Source organism: Aulonocara stuartgranti (genome assembly GCF_965226115.1).
Source record: "Aulonocara stuartgranti genome assembly, chromosome: 4".
Classification (NCBI taxonomy): Eukaryota; Metazoa; Chordata; class Actinopteri; order Cichliformes; family Cichlidae; genus Aulonocara; species Aulonocara stuartgranti.
Window position 1 is genome coordinate 13,791,933 of NC_138942.1, and position 27,207 is coordinate 13,819,139.

Sequence of the window (27,207 nt, forward strand, 5' to 3'; positions counted from 1 at the left end):
GAATGAACAGATGACACCATGACAAATATAACAGCTGTAAAGTGCAATATTTAGCGAGCTTGGATGCATAAGGATAATAAGGAAAAAGAATTAGTTGAAATTTGAGTAAACTACAGATTTATGAAATCAGATGGTCGTATTTTTTAATAAAATTGGCTGCTATAGCTTATTTAAAAATGGTTTTTTTTATTTTAATGGGGAAAAAATAAAATATTACAGTGTCTACAAAATCTTTTAATCCTTACCTTTATTATTATTATTGTTATTTATGCAGAGATAATTGTGAGCAAAACAAAGTGTACTGGAGATATAGAGCAAAGCTTATCATGACCTCTCCGCTCATCAAAGACGCAGAGGCTGCTATTTTATATTGGAATCCAGATCTCGTCACCTGACGGTGGAAAACGCCGCTATTATGTAACAATGTGTCGGACGCGGCACCATCGTACGATGAGACCTCTGTCAAGTGAGCCTCAATAAACGTGGAGCTGTGAGCCAGACTTTTCAAAATAAAACCAACGCGCAGCGATGTGACACACCGGGTTTTATTAATGGTGTTCCTTTCCTCTCTGGTTCATCCGCGTTTTTGATCAGCTTGACGCAAAGGTCGTCGTGCGTCTCTGCGTCGCCGGTAGAGGAGGCATTGGCGCAACGCACTACTGCTGCTGCCTCGCCGCTGCTGATACAGACACCGGCTGTCCTGCTGAAACGGGACACGCACGAACCGACACGGCCCGGTAACCGCCTCATTTGACGAGAGTCCGTCTCCCGCTCCGGGCTGCAAATTCAGCACAGTCAGCACATCCACAATGATCAAGAACGGGCATCACCACAACCATCACCAAGTGAACACAGCAGCCGGGAAAGACGCAGGCACGACCCCGGGCGCTACAGCTTGCAGTCCGGAGAAGAGAAGGCGAAGAATCCGGGTGTGGTGCGATGGCTGGTGAGTTCTTAAATGCGTGATGAAGATACCACGGCATTATGGTTATGCTCACTGTTTGCATCGAGCACGTTTCATTGGATGTGGCAGCATTATACCTGCTGCTGGACAGGCCTGCTGCAGGTTACAGGACGCTCACAGCGCTGCTGCTTCATTCTTCACTGGTATCAGCATGCACACAACTTCTTGAGTGGGGATGCTGCTTAAAGTGTATATCCTGCTATCGGTCAATCACGTCATCATGCCCAGTTTTAGTGCTCTTCTCAGTAAGGACATTATTAGAACATCAGCACAGATGTGATCTTTGCAGCTGCCTTTGCTCATAACCATTTAACCGTGACCAGAGTCTGTAGAGTAGTTCACTTTATGGTGGATTTTGAAGAGGTCATGTGAGAAGCCAAGAGGACAAACCAAAGTAGTTAATTGATTACTATTTTATCTACTTACAGTTTACTGCGACTTCCTATCATTACTAGGTGTATTTACTGGTCTCGTAGCAGCGACCAGTTGGTATTGATCTTACTTTCATTTTAAAGATTTTTTTTTCTATGGAGTAGAAAAAGGAATTGTGTGTGTAAAGTATTAAATGGCAAAAAGAGGCAAGTGAAGAGTTTCTCTGAGAAACCTGAAGAATTACGCTTATTACAATCACATGTGCCTTAGTTTGGGTAAGAGGCAATTAAAAGAGAAACATCCCAGGACACTTATCCTTATCTTGACTCGGAATAACTGTAACGCCTCCTTAATGACATCTGTAAAACGGGGTGTCTGCTTCTGTGTGAAGTAATGGAATAACAAAAAATCATATCTGATTTGTGATATCATTATTTGTGCATTCTTTGATGTAATACAGGTAATCGATTCATATGATCACAGATATGAATTGTAGCTCTTGTCTTGCAGAACAGCAAACATGTACATGACAGGACAAAGTTCGATTTTTGCTTGCTCTGCTTCTTTAGCTCTAATGTCACACTTTTAAATATGATATATATACAGTATACAGTACACAAACAACAGTCAGACTGAGAAGTAAAACAGTAACTCTGGTTTTAAATAATTTAATTAAGCTGGTGGTGTTAAAATATCCAAGTAAATCACTTAGCCCTCCAGTAAGAGCAGCTGAGTTCTGATAGTCACAGTTAATTGTCGTAACCAGTCGTGCAACGAGCACAGAGGTGTTCAGTGTGAATCTGAAGTATGAAAATGTTATTTTAGAAGCACTCATGGTTGTTGGTCAGCCTTTTAGTATTTCAGACATGTCACCTTGGCACTTTTCGGTGAGCTCACAGTGAAGCTAACTCCCCTTCAGAGCATGTGCTGGGAATATCTGTTTGCCATCACCAGCTCAACAGAACATAAAAGTTGCATATTGATTGCTGAAGGTTTCTTTAGTAAAAGACACATTTGGCATTAATCCATACTCCTATATAACTATGGGTGTATTAGAGGGGTTATAGACTTATCCATGTCCATCCCAGAAACAATGGATGCAGATGGAATTTTGTTTGTGGTTCTCGTGGAATTTGAAAAACTCGACAACAGCCCAGCCTTTTCCATTCCATTGACCTCCGTGTGAAAAAAACGTGGCTGTTCGCACCAAGGTCCGTAGCTTAAGAATAAACAGGGAGCATTGAAGTCCGATTTCTTAGAAAATGTGATAAAATGTTTAAAAAGAGCTGCAAACATTAGCTGATGAAGTGAAAATATTTCACAAGAAATTTCTCATGTTAGCTGTTGTCACGAACTTTGATGGTGTCATGCTGCGGCGGCAAAATAGATGGTTTGAGTTTCTGTGTATGAAGGCAAAGATTATGGTGGCTTTCTCTTGTAGAAATCCTGCCATTTTTGTGTAGCTGTTTGATGGTATGTTGCAGAATATTTGGGATGCCGGAATATTAACCGGTGGGGTGAGCATGCACAGAGAGCCAATGCCAACAGAGCTCTTGTCATTAACCCCCTTAACCCCTCCAGCCCACACCTGCTCAGGCCGTCCACAGCTTGTGCGGCCGTGCCTCTCACTGAGCACATTGTTCCCCGAAGGCTAACTGTACAGTACATTGCCATGTTCCTACTGATATCCTGCTGTGTCAGCAACTTGTGAGGAAAAAGTCCAAGGAAAGTGCACATTCAGTTCAACTGCTGAGATATTTCTGACCCTGCACCGTCTTCTTCTTCCTTTTGTTTCTCTGTTCTTATTTGTCACTGTGAAAGAAGGTGACCGGGGCTAAAGATCAATTGTCAAACAGGCATCATCAAGGAAGAGTGTAAAGTCTATTTCCACTATCTGCTGAGGTACAAGCAAGACTGTAAAGTGGTTATTCAAAGCCTTTGTAAAGTACTGGTGTGTTCATTCATCCCAGGATTATCTGAGACTGTTGGTCCTGAGAGATAACCACTGAATTTTTAATCAGTCAGCCTCATAAATTGTAATCAGACGTTTACATACACTCATCATGGGCATGGATGTCAATTTTGTTAATTCTGTGGATTTAATGATTTCTTTGAACTTTTCTTTTTCCAGCATGTAATGATTGTACACTATACATCTTTAATTATTTATATTTTGGGCGCCAGATGACATTTATTTCATACTTTCTATGCATGTATGCACACATGCAGGTCAAATATATACATAAAGCCCCACTAATATTTGGCTAAATGTCCCTCAGCAAGTCACACGTTAACCACATGCTTCTGGTAGCCATCAACAAGTTTCTTCTATAATTGTGGTTGGACATTTGAGTACTTTCCTTGACAGAATTTGTAGAGTTCATTTAAATTGATTGGTTTCTTGGCACAGATCTGCCTTTTAAGTCTAGTCCACAAATGTTCAATAGAGTTGAAGTCTGGGCATTGGTAAGGCCATTTCAGAAGCTCAGTGATAGCCTACTTTATTCTAAAACAAGTTTTGATGTGTTTAGAATCATTATCCCGCTGGAACACTAATTTGTCCAAGTTTCAACCATCTAGCTGCTGAGTTGAGATAAAGTTAAAGAATTTGGAGGGAGTTTTTTTCATTATTTTATTCAATTTGTGCAATGTACCAGTACCACTGGCTGCAAAACACCCCCTGAGCACGATGCTACCACCTCCATGCATGAAATTTGGTACGGTGGTACTCATCTTTACTCGTCCAAACTTACCCTGTCATTGTGGCCAAATAGTTCAATGTCTTGTCTGATAATTAACCGTTTCTCCAGAAGACATTTGGAGAAGTAGATTAGTCATCATCACTGCAGCTGCTCACATAGAAACATGCCTATATGAGCAGCTGCAAATTTAGTTGAATTTGAATTTTTTCAAAAGAAACTGCCTGTTCTAGTGAAACATGTTCACTAACGAGAAGTTAATAGGTCTTGACTTGTCAAGTTAAAAGACATTATAGAACCTTCAGTACCACTAATAAGTTATTTGACTGTATTTATACTTTTGACCCTGTGTTGACACAACTCTGAAGTCATCAAAAATCTATGCTGTATTTTTCTACCCTGGAAAAAAGAACTGTTCAAAGAAATTATTAACAGCTCAAAATTAACATTCGTGTCCATACGAGTGAGTGTATGTAACATATCTCCTCTCATACACTGTGGCATTAGAGTCCATTTAAACCAAAGGAAGATGATGATCTTTACAGATCCACTATTTTCTACACTTTTGTACAGAGATGTTTGTTATTCATACTGAGAAGCTTAGGTGCAGTTTGGGTGTCTCCTAACAGAGTACACTAATTAATATTTCATCATCCTCCAGTGATACGCTTGATGATCCACTCCTAAAAAATACAAGAGGAATATGGTCGCATGTTATAAGATAGTTTAGCACCTGTAAAAGCATTATTCCTGTCACTGTCCGGGTCTCAGTTTTCATCTCATATCATTCACCTCCAAATGCTCCCGTGTCACTTTCTCACGGCCAGTTCTGTTCCTTCAGCGCCTGCACACGTTGATCCTGTTTCTGCAGATTGGTAGCACATGACACAAACACAAAATTAATTCCTGATGAGTTTTTTTTAGTTTGTTTGGTTTTAGTGAGCAGTGATCACGATCAAAATTCTGGTTACTTTTTAAAATTTCTTGTCAATGCTCAGTGCAGTGCACGCTATTTGTAGCCTAGCTATGTAGACTGACATCACAGAACAACACGGGATCTGTTTCTGCCCTGGTGGAGCTGTTTTCTTATTGATTTTTTTAGGATGCTATTCATAGTGCTGTTCTGGGATTTCCTCATGAGAATGCAAATGTGTAATACAATAGTGTAAAAAGTTTATATAAAATACAATAATGTTATTTTCTTTTGTCCATCAAGATGATCCCACACTGCTTCAATAATGTTGCAATCTGGTAATGGGAATGTCAATCTATAACTGATAGTCTTTTATTGTGGAGTTTTTTGGGGGGGATTACCGTCATGCAGAAACATTTAAAAGTTGCCAAACTAATTATTGCTAACTATTGCTTAAGACCCCTTTGGCTCAGTAGAAGCTAAACATAAAAAAAATGAGGAGCAGCTCATTTAACGTACTTTAATCTTAATCCACCTCAGTTCATTTTCTGTGTTACCTGCAGTTTCCTTTATCAGAGTACATGCTTACTCCGTTGTTTATATCAGCGCCAACATATCGCATTCAGAGTAGATCAGAAAGAAAAACAGGATGTCAACTGTTGGCAGTAGTGATAGCAATGGAGGCCTAATGCCCATCTGTTCTCGATCACTATGCTAGATTACTGTGTTACAATCTTAGTGTCCAATATGTGTTAATCTAATTATGTACAGATGGCATCCTGCAAGGGGAGGAGAGAAGAGGAAGCGAAACCACACACCCACTGACATTTTGTTTGTAATTTTTGAGACTTTGATTAAATATGTTTGTGGTTGATACCAACTGATTTATATTAAAAGAACCTTGTAAATGTATAAATACATACTAGTATTTTTTCAAATGTTATAATCCATGAATTAAAACTCCTTTTATTAATGCGCTTAATTTCACTTTAATCCGGAGGGCATAAAGACGATCTGACATCCAAGTTTTCAAAAGAGCCAAAAAAAGATTCAAAAGATTGTCAACATTGTTGTTTTTCAAAATTAAAACATATCACCCAGCTTTTATCTGGTTCACCAAAAAGTTCTTGGCTTACTTGTTATGACGAGGAATAATAAAAGAAATATGGTATTTTGAAGAGGAGTTATGCAACGAACAGCTGCCAGATCTTCTTGCTCTAATTCAAGCTTGATGCTTTACTTCATCCCTCTAGACCAGGGGTGGGCAATTCCAGGCCTCGAGGGCCGGTGTCCTGTGGGTTTTAGATCTCACCTTGGGTCAACACACCTGAATCACATGATTAGTTCGTTACCAGGTCTCTGGAAAACTTCAGGACATGTTGATGAGCTAATTTAGCCATTTAAATCAGCTGTGTTGGTTCAAGGACACATCTAAAACCTGCAGGGACACCGGCCATCGAGGCCTGGAGTTGCCCACCCCTGCTCTATACACTGTACCTGACTACAAGGGAGCTTTTGTGAGTAATCATACTCTTCCTTCATGTGTTTTTCCTTTACAGCTATGACATGGTACATTACGGCCACTCCAACCAGCTGCGGCAGGCCAAGGCCATGGGAGATTACCTCATTGTTGGAGTACACACAGACAGTAAGGCTCAAAATAATGTACACATATATGTGTCCCTTACACATGTACATGTGTAACAGAAATCCTCTGTCTGCATTTGTTATGCATAGTCTAGCTTATACTATGCATTCTGCTATTTCTCCTTACCATAGCACCTGCAGGGCTTGTATATCTTCCTCAGTCCTGTCATTACCAGTCAGGCACCAGCTGCATCCACTGCACTTGGAAAGAGTTGTTGTGACAGTAGCAGGGCGCCTTAGCTGTGCCCCACCCTCCTGTGGTGCACAGAGTGCACTGGGGCACTCTGACATTGTGATAACACAGAATGCCTTGACGGTCAGGGCCGGCACAGATAGCAGCAACCTTTCTTTCAACTTAAGAAGAAATGCATCTGTTACGAGTGTCTCAATCACTCTACTTATTTTTTGTTTGCAAGGTGAGATTTCAAAGCACAAGGGTCCCCCAGTCTTCACTCAGGAAGAAAGATATAAGATGGTGCGGGCCATAAAATGGGTGGACGAGGTCGTGGAAGGAGCTCCTTATGTCACCACCCTCGAGACCCTCGACAAGTACAACTGTGACTTCTGTGTGCACGGAGGTATGGAATATCATCACCCTACGTCCTTATTTAGACACGTAGCTGGAGTCGTAGGCAGCTGTATTTCTCTAAAGTTTAGAGAAGAACTCATGTATGCTGTTCTTTCAGACGATATAACATTAACTGTGGATGGAAAAGATACATATGAAGAGGTGAAGAAGTCAGGACGGTACAGGTGAGTTTTCCTTTCCAAATAAGCATAGCCAGGGTGGGATGTTTCTTTTTTTTAAAGTTACATACTGTGCCGTGATGTTACAGGGAGTGCAAGCGAACCCAGGGAGTTTCAACAACAGACTTAGTTGGCAGGATGCTGCTGATGACCAAAGCCCACCACAGCAACATTGTGAGTATCACCAGATTCTCTCTGTATGAGCTCAGATCAGAATACAAAGCTAAACTTCTCCTATCTGCTGTTTTAGGACACTTCAGACTATCAGGAGCACACAGATAACTTTGGAAAAGTAAGTAAATTTTCTACTTCATTTGATGGTTTCCTTATGAGCCAGTTCATATCAAAACTTCAGCTCAAAGTCAAGCCTTTCAGCTGGGTGTGTTTGACCAAAGATTGCTGGCTCTTTGACTTCCTCTTACTTAACTGTTTTGTTATTTAAGTAGCAAACTTTGGTGTTTGGACCAGATGTCAGAGATAATTAAATAAAGGTCTTTGATTTAGGACCCACTTTGTAATCAAGTGGAAGGCCTTTCCAGTCAATACTGAATGCCACTTCTGTTCTTTGGATGGGGAAAGTAACTCAGAGCCAGCATGCTGTGGCTCTAAACAGCTTCAAAGAAATAGAGGGTTTCTCCACATTTAAGAGTGGAAGAGTAATGCTGTGAATTTGGCGAGGAATGAATAAATGCATTCTGGATTTGTAGGCCTGCTATGGACCAAAGGTGACATTGACCACTTACACCACTGGGTGGCAGTGATGCAGCACAAGTTTAATTCTGGTCTCATATGTAGGGGCAATACTCAGTTTAGTTCAATTCAATTTTATTTATATAGCAGTTGCCTCAAGATACTTTATGCTGTAAGGTAAAGGACCCTAGTGTCTTATAGGAAAAAAAATTCCACAAATCTGACTTGTCCTGTCAGCAAGGTAATGGCGAGAATGAAGAAGCCCCTTTTAACAGAATGTGATCTGTTCTGAGGAAATGCTCAGGGCGTCACAGCAGGCTCAGCCTATAGCAACATCTACCTGTAAACGTTATTAAAAGAACAAGTTTTAAGCCTAATTGTAAAAGTAGACGCAGTGTCTGTCTGAAAATTTCAATTCTGGAGTTGTAATGGAACCACTGAAGAAAAGGTAGCATCAGAGAAATACTTTCTAGTCCCTGTTAATACTACCAGCTATACTGAAGTAAATCTGTTGTATTCCTACTTGTCACATTACACTTCTTTTTCTTCTTTCTTGATTGACCAGAAGGGCCATAGTCCCTGGACAGGGGTGTCTCAATTCCTTCAGACATCTCAGAAAATCATCCAGTTTGCCTCAGGCCAGGAGCCTCAACCTGGAGAAACTATAATCTATGTGGCAGGAGCCTTTGATCTCTTCCGTATCCTTTGTTAACCTCACAATAATTGCTAGAATTGATTATACACCAACCTTTTTTTCCCTTTAAATCATAAAACAGTTGCTACGCAATAGTATTTGGAATGCATTCCTGACTAGTCTCCTACCAGACATTGGCCATGTGGACTTTCTGGAAGCCGTGCATAAGCTTGCAGAAAAGCCTTACATTATAGTGGGGCTACACTTTGATCAGGTCAGTATTTCTATATCTTTGTGAGACATTTACTGCCTCCTTTTGAGATTTCTCAATGCTTGCGTTCATATCATTCAGGAGGTGAATCGCTACAAAGGGAAAAACTACCCCATCATGAATGTCCACGAGAGGACTCTCAGCGTCCTGGCTTGTCGAGTAAGTTCGAGTAATTCATTGATTATAAATCTATGAATTATATTCTTTTTTTCTTTTTTTTTTGTTTCTACAGTATGTGTCAGAAGTGGTGATCGGTGCACCGTTTGCTGTCACAAAAGATTTGCTGGATCATTTTAAGGTACGTGCACATGCTATAATTAACTTTTATCACTGCATAGGTAACAGGAAGAAATAATACAGTGAAACACGTGACTTAATTTCCACAGGTGGATCTCGTTTGCCACGGAAAGACAGAAATATATCCCGACAAAGATGGATCTGACCCTTATGCTGTAAGACTCCCACAAATATGCTGCGATTTTTTTATTTTTATGAAAACACATACATAAGTGTTTACTTACAGTTTTTCCTTAATACTCAGGAGCCCAGAAGAAAAGGGATCCTGCGCACTGTTGACAGCGGGAACAGCCTCACTACGGACGCCATCGTGCAAAGGATAATCAAAAACAGGTAAAACAATCAGATGTAGTAAATTTATCGTACATCTTGATGCAATCATGGTACCTTTTAACCTGGAGTTAGTTAACATTTACAGTTACATTAGTTCGATTAACGAGCAGTCGAACAGGTATACCTAATAAAGTGGCCAATGAGTGTATATTTGTTTGAAACTAGGCTTACTATATATTACTTAAACTTTCCCTTGACTCAGGTTGCTGTTTGAGGCGAGGAACCAGAAGAAAGAGGCCAAAGAGATTGCAGTGATCGAAGCCATGAAGAGACTAGAGGAGGAAAAGACTAAAGAAAGAGCACAGGCTGTGCTGTAGGCACCTCCAGCTAACAGTGACATATTCAACTAATATAAACTCATGTACATTATAATCAACCCTTTTGTAAGTGCTATGACACCCTCCACACGTGATCCTGGCTAATATCAGTAGTCTTAACAGCAGCCCCTTCTTTGACGAGGGTGGCGTAACCTGCTGTGGGATCATCAGGTATTAATATAGTGTGTTACGAGGGTTTGTTAACATGTTCTGCATATGCAATTATATGTTTGTGTCAGTCAACAATCGCACATGCAAATGATAAGATATATTCAAAGTTTGGAGGAAGATGTCACTATATATTCAAATGTCTATTTTATGTCATTTTTAATTCTCAAAATACTTTTTTCCTATTTAAAAAAAGGCATTTTATCTTATTTCTTGGGCATATGCAGTGTGAGATCTTGCACTGTCTTGCGATGTGATTTGATTTGTCATTTCAGCGGGACAGATGCTGCTGTTTAGCCCAGCAGTGGGCTAGCCTCACAACTAATCGATTACACTGTGTGTGTCTGTGTGTATTATAAAGTGACCGCAGGCTCATGGAGGACGCTGAAAAACACTAGAGAATCAGGAGATAAATCTCATTGCTTCTCTTTTCTGTACATACCAGATTCTGTTTCAGACAACACTGACTACTCCGGAATTTAAAGAAACATTTTCAATTTAGTTTTTTGTTCCGTTTCTTTTTCGAAACTTAAAAAATGCACATAATTGAGATCTGAACTGAACACCTGGACTTTTGTCTGCAGTAGCTCTTTTTTTTTAACCAACACGCTACACATTTATTCTAATATACTGTTTAAACCTTTAGCTTTCACAGTATAACTAGAAGACTATGGCAGATGCTCAGAGTTGTTGAGTTGATCGTGCAGTCTCAATTTAACGTCTGTCTCTATATCAAACAGGATTAAATTATATATTTTTTGTAGATGTATATTTTACTCGCCTCCTCTCCATTAATTACTGTATAGATGTTTTTGCATCGTTTCAGAAACATAATGATATGTCTGTATGTGTGTTTGGAATGTATTAAGTATAGGCTATAATCTTTATGTTACATATGCTGCAGAAACCGATTAGGCTGCAGTATATTATTGCTGATAATAAGAATTTATTCTGAAAAGCTGTTTGCTGTCTTTTTTGTCTTTCATGCACACGGTGTGATTTGTCTTCACCTCTAATTTGATTCCTTAGTTTAAGAGGCGGATGATGAAGCCGCACATTAGTCACATTATAAAAAGGGTAGAGTTATGTTTTGGACACAGAAGTGACCTTTGATTAGAGAGACAGAAGGAGATAATCTGATCTTAATTTTGCCACATCTGAGTCACACAGAGTTCGCTAAATGTCAAACCGTTAATTTGAGATTATTAATAGCAGCTGATTAGCGCACAGCAATGTGCTGTAAGCTTTCAAAAAACATGTTGTGGAAGAAAGTTTGATAAAAACACATTTAAACTGGAGGCATGAAGCTGAAATAAGAACATGTTCTAATTTCGATCATTACTAATTACGATGTTTTAAAGCAGGAGTGGACAATTCATTTTTTCAAAGGTCCACATGAGAAACTGGGACTGCTGCGGAGGTTCACGACAATAAGTCAAATGTGCTTAATTTCATCTTTGTATAATCTTATAAGCCAAACACTGATTTCTCAAGTGGCCTCTTGGGGAAATGAACAGCTCACCTCAGCCTTAAAGGAATACAACGCATACAGGTCATTACCTATAGCTTATTTAGTTGGGTGTAGCTCGTGACCCTCTAAGAAAAAGCTAGCATGAACGCGGCGCGCATTCTGAAAGACAGAGGCACGCACGTGGCCCTAATTAAAGCCAATTAGCCATTCCGTTTGTTTTTATCACCCCAACGAAAAATAACTTCGGTTTATCACCATCCCAGAGTGACCAGCAACAACGCAGAGATGTTTTCATGTCTAAATGTGCTGCCAGCCTCACTGCAGGTGAGTCATCGTTTCATTTAAACAACTCAGGATCTCTTAAAATTAGAATATACAGTCATTGGCTTGACCCATTTAGACATTTGGCGGCAGTGAAAGTACTTTCTTCTGCTCCTCTTCTGCGATTACTTATCCTAAAGTGACCCCCCCCCCCCCCCCCCCCCCACACACACACACACACACACACACACACAAAATTAGAGGGGAAAAACGAGTCATTCTTTAATTGCAGGGTATTTCCTCTCCTATTTTTGGATTTACAATAACCCATGCACTAAACACTAAAACCTATGTTTGTTGTATAAATGACACACGTCCTCAGACATGTAAACGTGGTTGTTGAAAAAGTTCTCAAAATTTTAATTTGTTTTTCATTTAAAAATACGAGCTAATTTTTGAGAACGCCCCCCCCCCCCTTCCAAAAAAAATTGTTCTAACTTGATAACTAAAATGCATGTAAAATATAACGATTAAGGTATAGAAACTTTTGTTTTGAATATTTGAAATGTTTCTTAAAACTGTTAAAAACGTGTCACCAAACAAAGCCTGCCCATCTGTCTGTGACAACCCTGTTGACATAAATATAAAACAAACATTACAAAATTATCTTTATGAAACATAAAATATTATTAAACAATATTTCTGTGGTCCAAAGTATTTATCACATTTATTTAGAATAAATATATATAATCATATATATTCCACCTCTGTAATATTCTTTGCTAATATTCTTGATATTTATAATTGAGCAATTTGTATATATTAGTGCTATTTCTTAAATTTGTAAATTCTTTAACTTGTTACTTAATTAGTTTAGTCTGTTACTGTCTTGGAGCAACTGTAACCAACATAATTTCCTGAGGGATTGATAAAGTATTCTGAAATAAATATGTGATTAATTTATTATTATTATTATTATTATTATTGATTTTTTTTAGTTTATTATTCACTATATTAGTTTGCATAATGTGAAATAAAATAATACCCGTTTTCTTATTTCACAAAGGTTTGAATAGTGTATTTGAGGAAAGAAAATGAAAGAAATAAAAAGAAAAGTGACTGTTGAAAAGTTGGGCAGTATGTTTTCTTATCTAAAATTGAATAAATGAAAACATGAAGTATGAACGGTATGTAAGTGTTAAAGTGAAAGGTGTATCTTATACATTATAATTTGCATATTGTTTTCTCTCTCTCATTAGCTGTGCCTGGGAATGTGCCTTCACAAGGATGTTGCAGAGGAGCATAAAAAGGCAAAAGTCCAAAGCTCTAAAATAGAACGGGACCTTCACAAACATGCCAGCATGGAGAATAATGTGGTCAAAATCCTTATGCTCGGTATTTATTCATATATGTATCAGTTATATATTTTTAGTTACGTTTTGGCAAATTAAAATTAAATTAATCCTTCGATTTGTATGTGTCAGGTGCTCCAGAGACTGGAAAGAGTACAATTGTCAAACAGATAAAGATAATCCATAATCATGGATTCTCCAAACAAGAGCTTATAAGTTTCAAGGTAAAACGAGTTATCTGTCCTGCCTAAAGGCCAAAACAACTTTGTAGGTGGCAGATAAATGACAAAATGTCTTTGACATGTTTCACTCAGCCTGCAGTACTGGACAATCTTCTGACCTCTATGAAGACTGTTCTGCAAGGCATGGGGACACTGAGGATAAACCTTGCTAACAAGCAGAATAAGGTGAGATTAAGAGGTCTTTGTAGTCCATTTTAATTGCAACTCCTCTTCCCTGCACTAGATGACAGTCTCTATCCATACACAACACAGCATCAGTACAGAGGACTCATCATTATAACCCAATCTTTAACAAAGAATGAAATGATGCAAATTACTTAATGTATAGTATCAAAGCACATAAAACAGTCTGAGTTCATGATGCAATTAGATGAGCCTGTGAGCACAATCAAGATGGCAAGAATGGATTTTAAGGCCATGTATACATAGGTGTTCCAAGATATCGTCATATAAAATATCCTGCCACTGTTCACGTATAAATGCCAGATAAGCCTATTTAGTATTAAATCGAACAAGAACAAGGTAGAAGACTCTGGAGTCCAGGCGTTACAGATTGGAGGCGAAAGATCGTATTTACTCTAATGCCAAAATAAATCTAGTGTCTTCTTTTTTTTTTCTTTTTTTTCTTTTTTTCCTTTTAACAATATTGTCCCTATCAGGATCATGCTCGCTCCATCCTGTCCTGCAGCCAGTGTTTAGGGGACGATCAGGAGCTCCTTCCTTTTATGGCTCATGCTTTCTGTGCACTTTGGTCCGACCAAGGAGTCCGAGCAGCTGCAGCCCGAGGATACGAGTTTGAGCTGAACGACTCTGCTCTCTAGTAAGTAGATTGACATTAAGTGACTTTATGTTGCACAACACGACCAATTATGATTGATGGTGGCAAATGTCATGGGAAATTGCCCAGTAAGAAGCATAGCGTCACATCTTGCCAATACAGAGCTACGGTAAAGAGAGCGCTGAGAATAACTTGTGCTCAGGAAATGATTTCTGTGACATTTGTGTAATAGGCTTAATTGGACCACATTAAAAAAACTGTTTGCAGAGATCCAGGGAGATGAAAATTAAAGTGGCGCAGATAAAACAAACACAATTAATGTCTGAGTTTTCTTGTTTGAGAATCCAAAGATGTGTATGAAGTTGCAGTTTCACTATCTTGGAGTATGATTCAGTGGTGACATAACTTTTCTGGATTTGATAAACTGTGTGTGTTTTTAGATATTAGATTACAGCTAGTATGTTTTCAAAACAATTTATTTATTTATTTATATTATTATTATTATTATTATTATTATTATTATTGAAGTGGTCAGAGCATGTCTTTTCCCTATTGTTGTCCTCAGGTTGTGCAAATGTAGATGCTCAGTTAAAAACAAAAAGCGAGCTGTGGCAGCTACACTGCAGCCTGTAAAATGTCATGAATCCTACATGACTACTCAGCATAGATGATTTGTGTGTTGTGTCATCAGGTGAAGTGGGAATTGTTAATGTGAGTGTGGAATATGTTTTAATAAATGGCCTTATTGTTTTTCCCTGTAAGTGCAGTTATGAGACCCCCTCTCACATGTGTGATATTTTATTTAGTAAATATCTGATATTCCCCGGGCAGCTTGCTAAATTCTGATTATTATGTAAAGGCAGTTTGTTTTGCAGTCATTGTTGAAATCGTTCTTAATGCATCACTGTGACCCAATAAACAAATCAAATTGTAATTCATGTTTGATTTGAAGGTCCATGACATACGTTTTTGCATTATTATTGACTACTAGTATTAAAACATGTCTCTTTCAATTATGGCTCAAAGTTAATCTAGACATGTACTGTGACTACTTCAGTTCATTTATTTCTCTTATAAAAACCGCTACGTTCAGATAAATTGATTTAACTTTCTGAGATTTCCTTACCTTGATAGTTGAGCATAGATCAAGATGCCTTTAATGACCTCTCCTTCAGCCTGAATTAATAGTGGAGTGTAAGTTGGTCATTCATTAGGATGTCTCTTGAATTTTGTGACTTATTGGCTTAAATTGCAGGTTACTCTTATTTAAAGACCATAAGACTGTGTACTGTGGTCAGTGTTGGTTGCATGGTCTTTTAAATGGAAATTTCTTTAGTAATTTTTATCTTTGAATGTAGAACAAATGGACTGAATAGAAGCTGTTATCTCAAAGGGAAAGGCAAGTAGATCTGTTGAGATAAAGTTTCTTTCATGTGGCCAGTCTCAGAGATTTGTGACTGCTTCATTATCAGAACTCGGACTTGAGAGCTGGAGGATAACGTGAAACCCGACTGCCTCTTTGTCTATGTTTTCACACTGCTGGACCCTGCATTGATTTCTCCCTCCGGAAATGTTGGATTGGACTATTGTGATACACTTGACTCCCCCCCCCCCCCCCCCCCCCCCGGACCTAAATGTGTAAAATGACTTCTGATATCAGCTTTGGCGTCGGCTGAACTGTTCATGTTGCTAAATTGAAATTTGCTGTTACTACAAAGTAACTATTGATGTAACTGCTTTTTAGAAACAGATTCTAATCAGCACTACTTTATATCAGCTTGAATTTGTTGCTGTTAAGGAGGTAAAATTTTGCTTTTTTGTATGCACAGAATTATAAATAATGCATATTCAGAGCAAAACATTTTTTAAGCTTGTGTGATTGACTTTTCTGTAATATTATATCATTCATGGTGTTCCCCTTTAATTACTTTAAAGCAAGTAGATCACTTTTAAGCAATATTATTTGATCATCTTGCCACTAAACTACAGTTTTGTCTTAAAAAAAATGTTGCCTAGAAAATGTAAAGAATGCAATGATTTGCAAGTCTGTAAAACTGCTATTTAAATGATATATAACCCTTTTAAATGTGAATAAGTGGGGACTTTGTGATTGGTTTAACAACTAGCATGTATGGTGAGCGAGCATAACTTGGACCTCTGTGAAAGCAGCATTAATTCTGAAGAGTCACCAGGTTTTTGGAACAAATGGTTATTTTAACATGACGTAACTAAAAACTGCGTTCTTTGCAAATTGTGAGCAGCATGGGTCCATAGTAAGAGCAGGGTGATAAAATAGCCTGCCTGTTGTCCAGGCCTGTCTGGTGCATTATTAAATGGTAAGAAAAACAGTCTAACAAATCAAGTGAACTGATGAGGACCTCAGAATGGAGAAATGTGCTTTTAAAAATTGCAGCAATTTCTTTCCATCATTCAGAATTTGGATAAAGTCTGTTTGTCCATTAGACTTTCACAAGATTTCCGGAAGAGCTTCAAACTGTTAGAGCAGGACCTTTAGGAACATGCATGAATTAAAATCAAAATGTCTAAAACCCTTATTTTTAGCTCCTTGTGTATATAAGTGTTGGCATGTTTATTTTGTTTGTGTGTCAGAAGCGTCAAAGTGCAGAAAGTAGAGTCTTCAGAATTCCTGATGTTTTTCTGTTAGTTCCTAGGGTGTCTTACTTTGGAAGATGACTTTGTGAACACTTTTACTTTAACATATGTTGACCCCAAAAAATAACTGCTGGGGAGCGGTGTGCGCTTCTACAGTATGACGCATGTGAGAGAGCTGCATCCATAAATATCCATGCCTTGTTTACAGAGACTCACCTCCATCTGCATTCTAGTTGGGCTTGTTCTCAAACTTCATCTGTGCTCCAAAGTTTTCTTTTTGTTACTTATGCTGACTTTGGATATGCGAGTATCTCAGCATGAAATTTAAAATAATCATGAACTGACTTTTCTTCACTTGTCTAAATCAGTTTGATAATAGTTGAAATAGTTGCTGTGTTGGAATAATAATTTAAATGGAACAGTAAATTGTTTGTACCTATAATTAATGATAGAAAACACAAGTTACCATATGCCATAATAACATGGCCTGTCTAAAAACACAAAGCAGCATTTTAAAAGGCTAAAAACACTAGCTGCCAATTCCTTAAACTGGGAAGTTTCTATTGATGTTTTACTGACATGTGACTACTAACCACATGACGTTAAGTTTCCCCCATTTTGGTCACATGACAAGCTGAAGAAGTGAAGAAGGGCCCAGTTACACAAGATATAGAGTGGTCCGCAACCATGGGTCATGGGGAAATGAAAAATGAGGCATGACTCCCATTAGCTGTGAGTGATTGCTGGAGACTTTATAGCAGTCACTAGGAAAATGATTGCTAAAGCTTGATCGCATATCCGCCCACCCACCAGCAGCCACCTGTTGCTGGGAAAAACAAACTATATTCCCCAGCTGATTGGAGAAAATATTTTTGTGATTGCTTTTGTTGCTAACACTTTGTTGTACTTTAAATGGAGGTTATGGACTTGTCTAGAAACACTGTCCAGCTACTCTGAGCTGTAGTGCAACACAAACAGGAAATGGAAACGGTTTGCCTTCAAAATAAAAGCTGCACCTTTACTACCACTTGGCAAGTAGTTGCTAAGTGTCTACAGACAAAAATGAAAAACTATAGGCAGCTGTGTCAGTCTAAGATTTTGGTGCAGCGGCTTTTTTGCAACCAGTTTTACCCAGTGATAGCAAGCAGCCTCTAGAACCATTGCCAAAGCAGTTGGGGAATATGCATTTTTCACCTGCAATTGGTGGTTGTATCATGTCCAGTCACACCTACATGTACAATGTAGGTGTGATCTCATACAAACTAAATTTTGGCAAAAAACAGTGACTTGTAGTCTGAAGTCATGTTCCTTCTCCTTTGTTCTTTTCCCTTCCTCCAGTTTCTTTGAGAACATGAGTCGAATCATCGCACCAAACTACGTTCCCACAGATGCAGATGTTCTGAGAGTCAGAGTGAGGACCTGTGGAATCATTGAGACACAGTTTCAAGTTGATAAAACTATGTTTCGGTAAGACACAAAGTCCAAATACGACAGTGCAAAGATTAAATAACTGTACCTGTAATACTTTTCCTTTTTTTATTTTTTATTTTTTTTAATTAATATTTTATTTTTTGAAACAGTGCTTTAGAGTGGACCACTGATTGCCTGAAAAAATATGAGAAAAAAATCTGAATCACATTTAAGATTTACTGTTTGCCACTCAATCTCCCCTGTGCTCAGTGAATATTAAAACTATTTTACCTCACTATACTTTCAAGAGACAGTTGAACTCTTTGCATGTTTGCATAAACCTTTGTTATCACTGAATGAACTCTTTTATTCCCTTAACACTCTTCCAACACAAACAAAATGAGGAAATCTGGATTAAAAATCGGCCATTATACTTAAGCCTGATGAATCAAATCCCTGCTCTCACACACTGCAATATGCTGCTGTGTACAAATATAGACCAAAACCGCACATGCAGCTGAAACAACACTCATGGACTATTTAAATAACACGGGCTGTTATTTAAATAGCAGCCCGTGTGCATTAGTCAATGCACTACAAATATTTTATGTTACATAGATTAGAGGTCTTTCATCTTTAGAAGATAACATTTTATGTAGTTATAAAAGGACTCTAGATATTGATGCATAACCACTAAAGACCAATCTGATGACTTATGTCAGGAATGTTGTAGTTGCACATAAAAAGGAATAAAATATACCAGTGGTGCTTTAAAGAAAGCTGTGATTTGTTGTTGTAGATTGTGCGCTTGTGCACAAATGCATTATTGGACAGCCGAGTAATGACTGAGTCAAGGAAATGGGCATCGAGAGCGCCATAAACTGCAACAAACGCATCCAGAATTAAAGTGGTGGAAATTACTGGGTCATAGTTTTTATGAAACTGCCTGAAGGCTGATAGTTTCAGAGATTTTTAACACAAAACCAATGTAACTTTAACACACTGTGCTAAATAGTGATAGATTATCTACTTGTGACTGTTTCTCAAGTTATTTGTTGAAAAGTTAAGAAATGAATCAATATTTCCTGCATATCAGTTTGAGGTTATCGAGATGCACTCTGTCCAACCTCATGAGCAATTCTGAGTGAAGGCAGGTGGCTTCCTGGCAATGAATCAGTCTTGAAATATGGAGGACTTTACTCTATATTCCACTCAATATTCCAAAAGTATTAGCAGAAATATAGAGAAAGTTAGCTATGACTCATTGAAATCCCAACTTTCTTTCCCATAACTCTTGTTTTTCAGAATAACCAGGCATTCATGATGCCTCCTGCCTACTTTCCCTTCACTGTGATTCTATTCGGTCTGTGGGTCACAAACAGAATCATACCAAGACTTGAATATGAATATTTTATATACTGTAGCTGCTTCGAGGACCGCAGTGTCACCCTTCAGATTTTTTCCTGTTTTTCTTGATAAAATATGAATAATATGACGTTACTAAATTATAGTTTGTAAACTTTAAATTTGATATCTGAATGCACACAATGAAAACTGAAATATTGTTTAGATTCAATTCTCTGAACTTGTTTATCGCACAGTGCTTTTGTGTTTTCAACCAGTCTACAAGGTGACATTGGTTCTACTAGCTGCTTCTAGCTTTTTACTCAAAATGCAGTTGCAATGGACGCAGGAAAAAATCTCACCAAATTAAGGAAGCATACTGCTTTTTGTAGCAGGTGATATGATATCACTGTTGTTCAGTGGTTTCATTTAAATTTATTTCATTAAATTCATTTAAGTTTTCTTGTCTTGTGTTCTGTCTTTAAATTGATCTTAAATGCTTTTTTGTTTTATAATGAATATTTTGTTGCCCTGCAAATATGGCTAAAGCAGACTGAGTCAGTCCCATCTCTTTTGCTGAACTCAGTGTTTAAGTTGTCTATATCTAGTTCTGATCCTGTTCTTGTACTTAATGGGGAAAAGCCATAAAGAGCCCTCTTTCCATTATAAATGATGGCTTTTCTGTCCTCACTACATAAATACTGCTGTCAAATGCCACTGTTAAAACTTATTGTCACCCAGCTTGTTAACGCTTACTCTTGACCAATGGGGTAAATGCTTCATTGTCTCTGACATGAAGACTGCAATCATAGCACCCCAAAATGGGAACTCATTACCTGTGTCACCAAGACCCTTCACTTCACTTGGTGCAGAGTCTTGTTGAGATAAATTGCTCCAATAATTTAAACGGGTGAAATGTTATTTCTGAGTGTCGAGCACGCTGCCGTATGACTTGGGTGCTTATCCAGAGCTGCACAATGAGGCAAGTCAGCTGCTGGTTTGATTTGTAGTGAGACACTTCCTAACTTAAAAAAATGAAGTAAAACTACTTATACAGATTGTTGCCTCTGCTTCTCCTAATTAACTTATTTGCATAATGGCATTCCTTCTAAATAAATTGTATCATTTCTAAATATGAAATGTTCTCAGGCGACTTTATTTCAGAGCACCAAGGCCTTAGCAATTTAATTTTGAGCTATAAAATATGTAAAAGGTAGTGATTACTCTATTTCCCAACTTGTTTTTTTTTTTTCTAAATAAAGCTTAAAGTTTTTTCTTGTTGACAGGCTGTATGATGTCAGAGGCCAGCAAAGTGTGAGGAGGAAGTGGCTAAGCTGCTTTGAAGGTATTCAAGCTGTGGTGTTTGTTGTGGCCCTCAACAGCTATGATATGGCACTACTGGAGGATCCTTCTGTGGTATGTTGTCACAAACTGTGATTAGAAATCTCTACAGCCAGTGGATTTTGCTCAGTTGGAGTTAAAATTGCCGCTTTCCTGATTAGAATCGGCTGCAAGAAAGTCTTGAACTTTTTTCATCAATCTGCATCCACACGGTTTTCCAGCAAACCACCATGGTAAGTTTTTGCAGTTTGAGTTTCTTTAACCCTTTATTGGATCATGTTCTTCCTACCATTAATTGATTAAAGGGTTCAAATGTTATATTTGAAAGTTGGATATTAGAGTTGTGCCGTGTCTTAAACCTTGTGGGAATGACTGAAGGACTGTTTTGTTCATTTCTAGTATACATATTAGGCATACAAAGTCTGAGATGCAGGATATTTCATTTAGTTAAAGAAGCTGCGAGGACTGTTTCAGAGACGCTGCGTTTAGTTTTCTTTCATACTGAGAATGTCAAATTGTTTTTATGAGCAAAAATCAGCCATCAGCACCTGAACTTAATACAATTGAAGGATTTAATTTTCTTTCAATTTGAATCATTTCTGCATGATTGTGTGTTAAAACTGAACAACCAATTATAGTGTTACACGAGAAATGTGAAGAAAATCTATTTAGATGGTTAGAATTATGACTTCATACTGACTGTAGCTGATTTGGATGGATCTGAACTTGCATGTCTTGGCATACCGGTTTTTGCATACCAGTGATTTTAATGCTGCTGAATGTTCAGATATTTTTCTTTCTTTAAAATGGACCTCGAGTGTACGAACAGTTGCTTTTGTAGATATTTGAGACTGAGAGTCATGTTGTTGAAAATCCCAGTGAAGAGGTTTCAGCAGGAATAATTGTATTATTAACACTCCTTATTTCTCTCCTACAGATTCTGTTCATGAACAAAACGGACCTTTTCCGGGAAAAGATCCTAAAATCTGGAAGACACTTGAGACTTTACCATTCTAGCTATAAAGGTACATTATAGAAACCCTCCACCCACTTTTCTTTTCTAAATGTCTTTTTAAGACATATGAAGGAATTAAACCTTTATGAGATTTTTTTTTTTTTTTTGTGAACTACAATTCCAAGAGAATTAATTTGCAACACAACACACCCACACTCTCAACCGCTAATATTCAGCTGCTTGCTAATGCCAATATCTAACCATCCAATCACATGATAGCATTTTATTGCATTTAGTATGTGTACATGGTTAAGATTTCATGCTGAAGTTCAAATTGAGCATCAGAATCAAGAAGAAAGTTGATTTGAAGTGACAGAGTATTTCAGAAACTGCTGATCTTCTGAGATTTTCACACACAATTTTTAAGCTTCACACAAAATGATCTGAAAAGACAAATTATCCAGTAAGCATCGGTTCTCTGGGTAATGTCAGAGGAGATTGAGCAAACTGCTTCAAACTGCTAGGAAGGAAAAGAACTTCAAATAACTGTTATTTAGCAAAGACGTGCAGAGGAGCATCTCTGAATGCACAACATGCTTGCACATGGGGTCATTAAAATTGGACAATTGAAGGTTGGAAACGATGCCTGATCTGCGTCTCGATTTCTGCTGCAAAATTGAGATGGTAGGGTCAGCATTTGGCATTAAAAAACATGAAAGCCTTTTAATGTTCAGGCTGGTATAATGGTGTGGGGAGTATTTTCTTGGCACACTTTGGCCCCTTGGTAATAATTATGTACTGTTTAAGTGCAACAGCCTACCTGGGTATTGTCACTAAATGTCCACGGTGTATCAATCCTCTGATGGCAGCTTCCAGTAGGCTAATATGTCAAACTAGTTTCTTGAACATTACACTGAGTTTACTGTATTCAAAAGACCAGGGCCCGTATCCCTAAAGAATCTTTGTGCAAAAAGTGGCTCCTAGCGGCCAAATTCTAAGAAAATTCTCAGAGTCATGACGTTTTCTTAGAATTTCCCCTAAAAGTGACACGACAATCCCAGTTAATATAAAAGCTATTCCTCAAGATTCCTAGCGCTTAAAAGGGCTCCTAAGGCGAGATCTGCTAAGAGCAGGGAAGAGGACTTTTAGTGGCTTAGGAGTTCCCCTAAGCAGCTGCACAAAATGGCCAACAGAAGAGGCAGGAGAGATGTCCTGCAAACACTGGATGACAGGGAATTATTGAGATGCTACAGATTGGATCGTGCAGGAATCATGTTTGTGGTGGATCTCCTTAGAGATGCAATTACTTCACCAACTCGACGCCACAACGCTATTACACCGGAGACGAAAGTAATCACAACCCCGAGGTATTTGGCAACCGGGAAAATGCAACAATGCAGCAGTGATGACTTGGGTCTGCAATCACAGACATTGCTAAAAGCTGAGCCATGTTACCCTCGTTAAGACCACACTGGACTTGTAACGTTGTGATTTCTACTTCATTAAGGACAGCCTCTTGAGATAGGCCATCTTGTTTTCAACGGGGTCCATATGGGAGTGAAAGTACAAAATATGCCAGCTAGGATATTTATATGAGCAAATAAGACATGAATCATTATTTGAACAGGGTGTAATGAGTTTAAGTTTTCACATATTTTAGATTCTAATGGCTATAACCCCTACAGCTTACTATTCATTTTCCAGATATTTTCTTGAATGTGAAATATTATTTACAATTACAGTCAGCATAAGATTAGAGTATATAATATGTTTATTGATTTGAGGGTACATCCTTTGCTCATTATCACCAAAAGCTCATTTCCATCAAACTTGTAGGATCAACCAATCACGGCTTTTGAAATGATGACTCATACCTAGCAACGGGGTCAACCACACCTCCTCACTAAGATAGGATTTTCCATCCATTCCTTGCTCAGAGTTCACTGAAAATGTTCTGGAATCACTTCTAAGCTAAAACTCCTGGCAAGGAATTTTTAGGTTAAGTTAGGAGCTCTCTGAGAGGATTCTCAGACTCTTTAGGGATACGGGCCCAGGTCTCAATCCAATAGAACACCTTTGGGATGAGGTGGAACAGGAGACTAACATCCTGGATGTGTAGCTGACAAATTTGCAGCAACTATGTGATGCTGTCTTGGCCACATTTCAGGTCATTTAAAGGAAGCTCTTAGTCCGTTTGGGGATTATGAAGAAAAACAAAAAAATGCCTGGTTTGAAATGTACTGATTAACCTTTGCGCAGTTAATTCTTTTTCTCCTGCTATCATAGGTGCTGATGGTGATGTGGATGCTGCAGCCCACCATATCACTGCAATGTTCTCAGCATGTAACAGCAACCCTGACAGGCCTGTGTACCACCACTTCACCACTGCCATAGACGCCACAAGCGTACGGGTGGCATTTCATGTGGTCGTTGATCAGATTATGAGGGGGAACCTAGAAGCTGTTCAGCTTGTTTAAGTCTTCTGAGACTCTTTAAATTGTTTTAAGTCATTCATTGCTGTAATTTCTCTGTAAATTCTCATGTGTGCTTTTGTCTTTTAGAACTTCAAAATCTGATGAAGTAACACTATTTAATTGTTCTTTTTCCTTTCTGACTTTATAACATTTTAAATAAACATATGCTTTTTAAGCATGTCTGATCATTTTATAATTTGGCTCTTTTCTTCTTACCCTGTCTTTTACTGTTAAAAACCCAAAAATATACATGCAGCAACATTTCGTTGACAACAGAAGGTTAACTGCAACTTTGGAAATGTTTCATTTTAAATGTTGACATTTAGTACCACTAACTTGTCATTGCAGTGCTTGAGCTAAGGCATTTCAGCTTGCAATTTTGGGTGCAAGCAAAAAATCACACTGTAATACCTCAGCAGACTGAACAAGGATGAAATACTTTATTCAAGAAAACTCATAAACATTAATACATTTCTTTTCAAGCTTAAAAATTTAGAGCAGGTTTATTCTAGTCAAATGGTTCATAAGAGTAGCGTCTCTAGTGCAACACCTATTAAAATGTCCAGTTTTAAAATGTCAGTCCTGCAAGAAGTATGCTTGGTCATCTATCCCAGCTGTTGGCTTTGCTGCTTAGTCTGCTTCACAATCTGACGAGTCCAGAGAGAGGAAGACATCGGCTTTGCACCGAAATGAAGCCTTGATGTCCTGGATGCGTTCACAGCTCTGCAGGTTTGGTGTAATGTCTTTTATACAAACAGGCTGTTTGGAGAGAGGAAAAAGACAAATGGTACTGCATGAGAGAGCATCCGAAATCAATAACCTTATATATTCTGGAAACCTGAGTAAGTTGACATAAGATTTTTATTTTTAATTTTTAAGGAAGTACCATTGAGGTATTTTGCACGTAACATTTACACAAAATTTAAAGTGGAAAAAAGTGCTTAAAAGTTGTTGCTCTAAAAATAAACATTTGGAAAATTGTAGATTACAGACTGGCACAGTTAAGCTTTAAATTTTTATATTTTGCTATAAAATGAGATTTTTTTTTTAAAACTTTATTATTTGTGCTTAAAAAAAAAAGTACAAATAAGAGTCTAACGGTGCTGAATGGACAGCTCCTTCCTTACTGAAGTGACGGTAACAGATTATCATAAAAACAATACTTTTCATTTTTTTCCACTAGATTTTATTTATGTTTGTCTGTAAGCGTGCTATCCTTAGTCGAAAAGAAAATTAGATTTTTAAAATTCTTTTTAAAAAGCGACCACTCACCATCGTCTTCAAGAAGGAACTGGACGCCGGGATCTCGGAGAACACGTTGTTTGTTGCGGACTCGTCAGTGTCTGCATGGTGCGGCTCCTCTCTCCTCACGTAAGCTGATCTCCGAATACCGGACAGCAAACCGGACGCCCTGCCTACGGAGTAGTAGGTTGGGCCGGCCACCTGCTTGTACCATGCCTCCGTTGGACTGCAAGCGACCAGCACTGAGATGACTACAATGGGGAGCGCGAGTTTAGGAGACCTCTTCATGACGAGCACTGACGCTTGAATGTTCGCACCTCTACTCTAGAGCAACAAGTCCTATTGGAAGTGACCGCTCACTGCTTGTATCCTCGTTTTCCGAGTCTACTTATAGCGACCCGTGATTATGCAGCTAGTTTTCGTCACGGAAAGCTGCGCGATCATTGATATACTATAGGCTAGATTGCGCTTTTAGATGGGGTGTGTTTGATGCGTGTATTTCCAGGGTGACGCAAATTCTCGGTTTATTTCTGTAGGTTTTAATCAAAGGGATTTAACAAAATATGGTAAATTACAGGAATTTTTTAAAAACATTGTCCCTCCACTTACACAGGCTGCAAAATAACTGGGCAGTTGACCATGTTAATGTCCAAATGTATGGCCTTTTATTTCAACATTAGTTAATTCCGTAGGTGTTTATATGTCAGTATGGAAATCCCTCTCATTGTGTTATTGCGATGGAAAGTAGTCATAGAAACTGCTGCTGTGCAGAACAAAATACAAAGCCTTTGGTCTGTTATAAATACAAAGTTAAATGTGCTGCCTGTTGTGTATCTTTGCGTATAAACAATTCATGGGGCCAGTCTGAGAACTCCTCACCAACTCTTCATGGCTAGTGTGATCTTAAAGACCTTTGGTTGCATTTTCTCAAATGGTCACATTTCAGTTTTTGCAAATATTTAATCGTTATACCAGATCCAGACTGACTACTGTTGTTTCTTAACTGAAGCCCCTGTGTAACAACTCACCTATGATAAAGGCTGAAGCTGAATTATATGTCATCATAGAAACTCAAAATAAACAACAGACTTATTAAAAAGACATCAGATAAAAAGAAAGATGATCAATTTGGATTTTCTTAGACATGAGGAATGCCTAAAATCTCCACTCAAGACAGGCCTGCTGAAATCTAAATACAGATGATTCACCTACTGTGAACAACAGGTGACAAATCAGTCTTTTCTGGAAAACATCTAGAAAAAGAAAAGTCTGCTCAGGTTTGAAACATCATTCTTTGAGTGGATGAAACCAAGATCATCTTAAGGAAAGGACGGGCTTATCATTCAAAACATATCACATCATCTGTTAAACATGGTGGATGTGACTTGATGACACAGTTTGAACTGATCGATCAGTATTCTGCTAATTATCATTACAATTTACATATATATATATATATATATATATATATTTTATATAAGCTGTGCATCATGTGGGTAGAATTCATATACTTTATATGACCTTTAAATATATAACTATCCATGTATTTGACAATAAGGAAGATGATTATCATGAGAATGATAGGGGCGATCGTGGCTCATGAGCTGGAAGTCATGTAATCGGAAGATTGCCGGTTCGAGCCCCGGCTTGGACAGTCTTGGTTGTTGTGTCC

At 38.2% G+C, this 27,207-nt stretch overlaps 3 protein-coding genes across 4 annotated transcripts; 2 read left to right on the forward strand and 1 right to left on the reverse strand.

Moving 5' to 3' along the window:
- The first annotated feature begins 626 nt into the window (after positions 1-626).
- Positions 627-11,006, forward strand: LOC309704477 (ethanolamine-phosphate cytidylyltransferase-like). Of its 2 annotated transcripts, XM_082529648.1 has the most exons (13): positions 627-946; positions 6,508-6,596; positions 7,012-7,173; positions 7,282-7,348; positions 7,432-7,516; positions 7,593-7,634; positions 8,598-8,730; positions 8,858-8,940; positions 9,019-9,096; positions 9,170-9,235; positions 9,324-9,389; positions 9,479-9,567; positions 9,770-11,006. In XM_082529648.1, exons 1-13 carry the CDS (start codon positions 810-812, stop codon positions 9,882-9,884), a joined length of 1,212 nt encoding a protein of 403 aa, XP_082385774.1. In that variant the 5' UTR covers positions 627-809; the 3' UTR covers positions 9,885-11,006. The 2 variants fall into 2 exon arrangements, with proteins under 2 accessions (XP_082385774.1, XP_082385775.1); XM_082529649.1 differs by lacking the exons at positions 627-946; positions 6,508-6,596 and adding an exon at positions 6,364-6,465.
- A 672-nt stretch (positions 11,007-11,678) lies between these two features.
- Positions 11,679-24,469, forward strand: LOC309705797 (guanine nucleotide-binding protein G(o) subunit alpha-like). Its single transcript, XM_082531780.1, has 10 exons — positions 11,679-11,847; positions 13,044-13,179; positions 13,269-13,360; positions 13,451-13,543; positions 14,038-14,198; positions 18,108-18,236; positions 20,810-20,939; positions 21,026-21,097; positions 21,802-21,889; positions 24,106-24,469. The coding sequence occupies exons 1-10, from the start codon at positions 11,809-11,811 to the stop codon at positions 24,294-24,296; spliced, it is 1,131 nt and encodes a 376-aa protein (XP_082387906.1). The 5' UTR covers positions 11,679-11,808; the 3' UTR covers positions 24,297-24,469.
- A 385-nt stretch (positions 24,470-24,854) lies between these two features.
- Positions 24,855-25,891, reverse strand: LOC309705776 (neuropeptide B-like). The gene is made up of 2 exons (XM_082531762.1): positions 25,566-25,891; positions 24,855-25,052 (listed from the first exon to the last, which is right to left on the reverse strand). Exons 1-2 carry the CDS (start codon positions 25,821-25,823, stop codon positions 24,924-24,926), a joined length of 387 nt encoding a protein of 128 aa, XP_082387888.1. The 5' UTR covers positions 25,824-25,891; the 3' UTR covers positions 24,855-24,923.
- Between the last annotated feature and the right edge of the window lie 1,316 nt (positions 25,892-27,207).

What these genes read in the sequence shown, in the direction of transcription:
- LOC309704477 (XM_082529648.1), top strand. Translation starts at nt 810, where the DNA reads ATGATCAAGAACGGGCATCACCACAACCATCACCAAGTGAACACAGCA. An exon ending in TGACTTCTGTGTGCACGGAG is followed by an intron (nt 7,174 to 7,281) that starts GTATGGAATATC and finishes CTGTTCTTTCAG; the next exon opens with ACGATATAACATTAACTGTG. An exon ending in AAGCCCACCACAGCAACATT is followed by an intron (nt 7,517 to 7,592) that starts GTGAGTATCACC and finishes CTGCTGTTTTAG; the next exon opens with GACACTTCAGACTATCAGGA.
- LOC309705797 (XM_082531780.1), top strand. Translation starts at nt 11,809, where the DNA reads ATGTTTTCATGTCTAAATGTGCTGCCAGCCTCACTGCAG. An exon ending in TGCTGCCAGCCTCACTGCAG is followed by an intron (nt 11,848 to 13,043) that starts GTGAGTCATCGT and finishes CTCTCTCATTAG; the next exon opens with CTGTGCCTGGGAATGTGCCT. An exon ending in TTGCTAACAAGCAGAATAAG is followed by an intron (nt 13,544 to 14,037) that starts GTGAGATTAAGA and finishes TGTCCCTATCAG; the next exon opens with GATCATGCTCGCTCCATCCT.
- LOC309705776 (XM_082531762.1), bottom strand. Translation starts at nt 25,823, where the DNA reads ATGAAGAGGTCTCCTAAACTCGCGCTCCCCATTGTAGTCATCTCAGTG. An exon ending in GTTCCTTCTTGAAGACGATG is followed by an intron (nt 25,053 to 25,565) that starts GTGAGTGGTCGC and finishes CTCTCCAAACAG; the next exon opens with CCTGTTTGTATAAAAGACAT.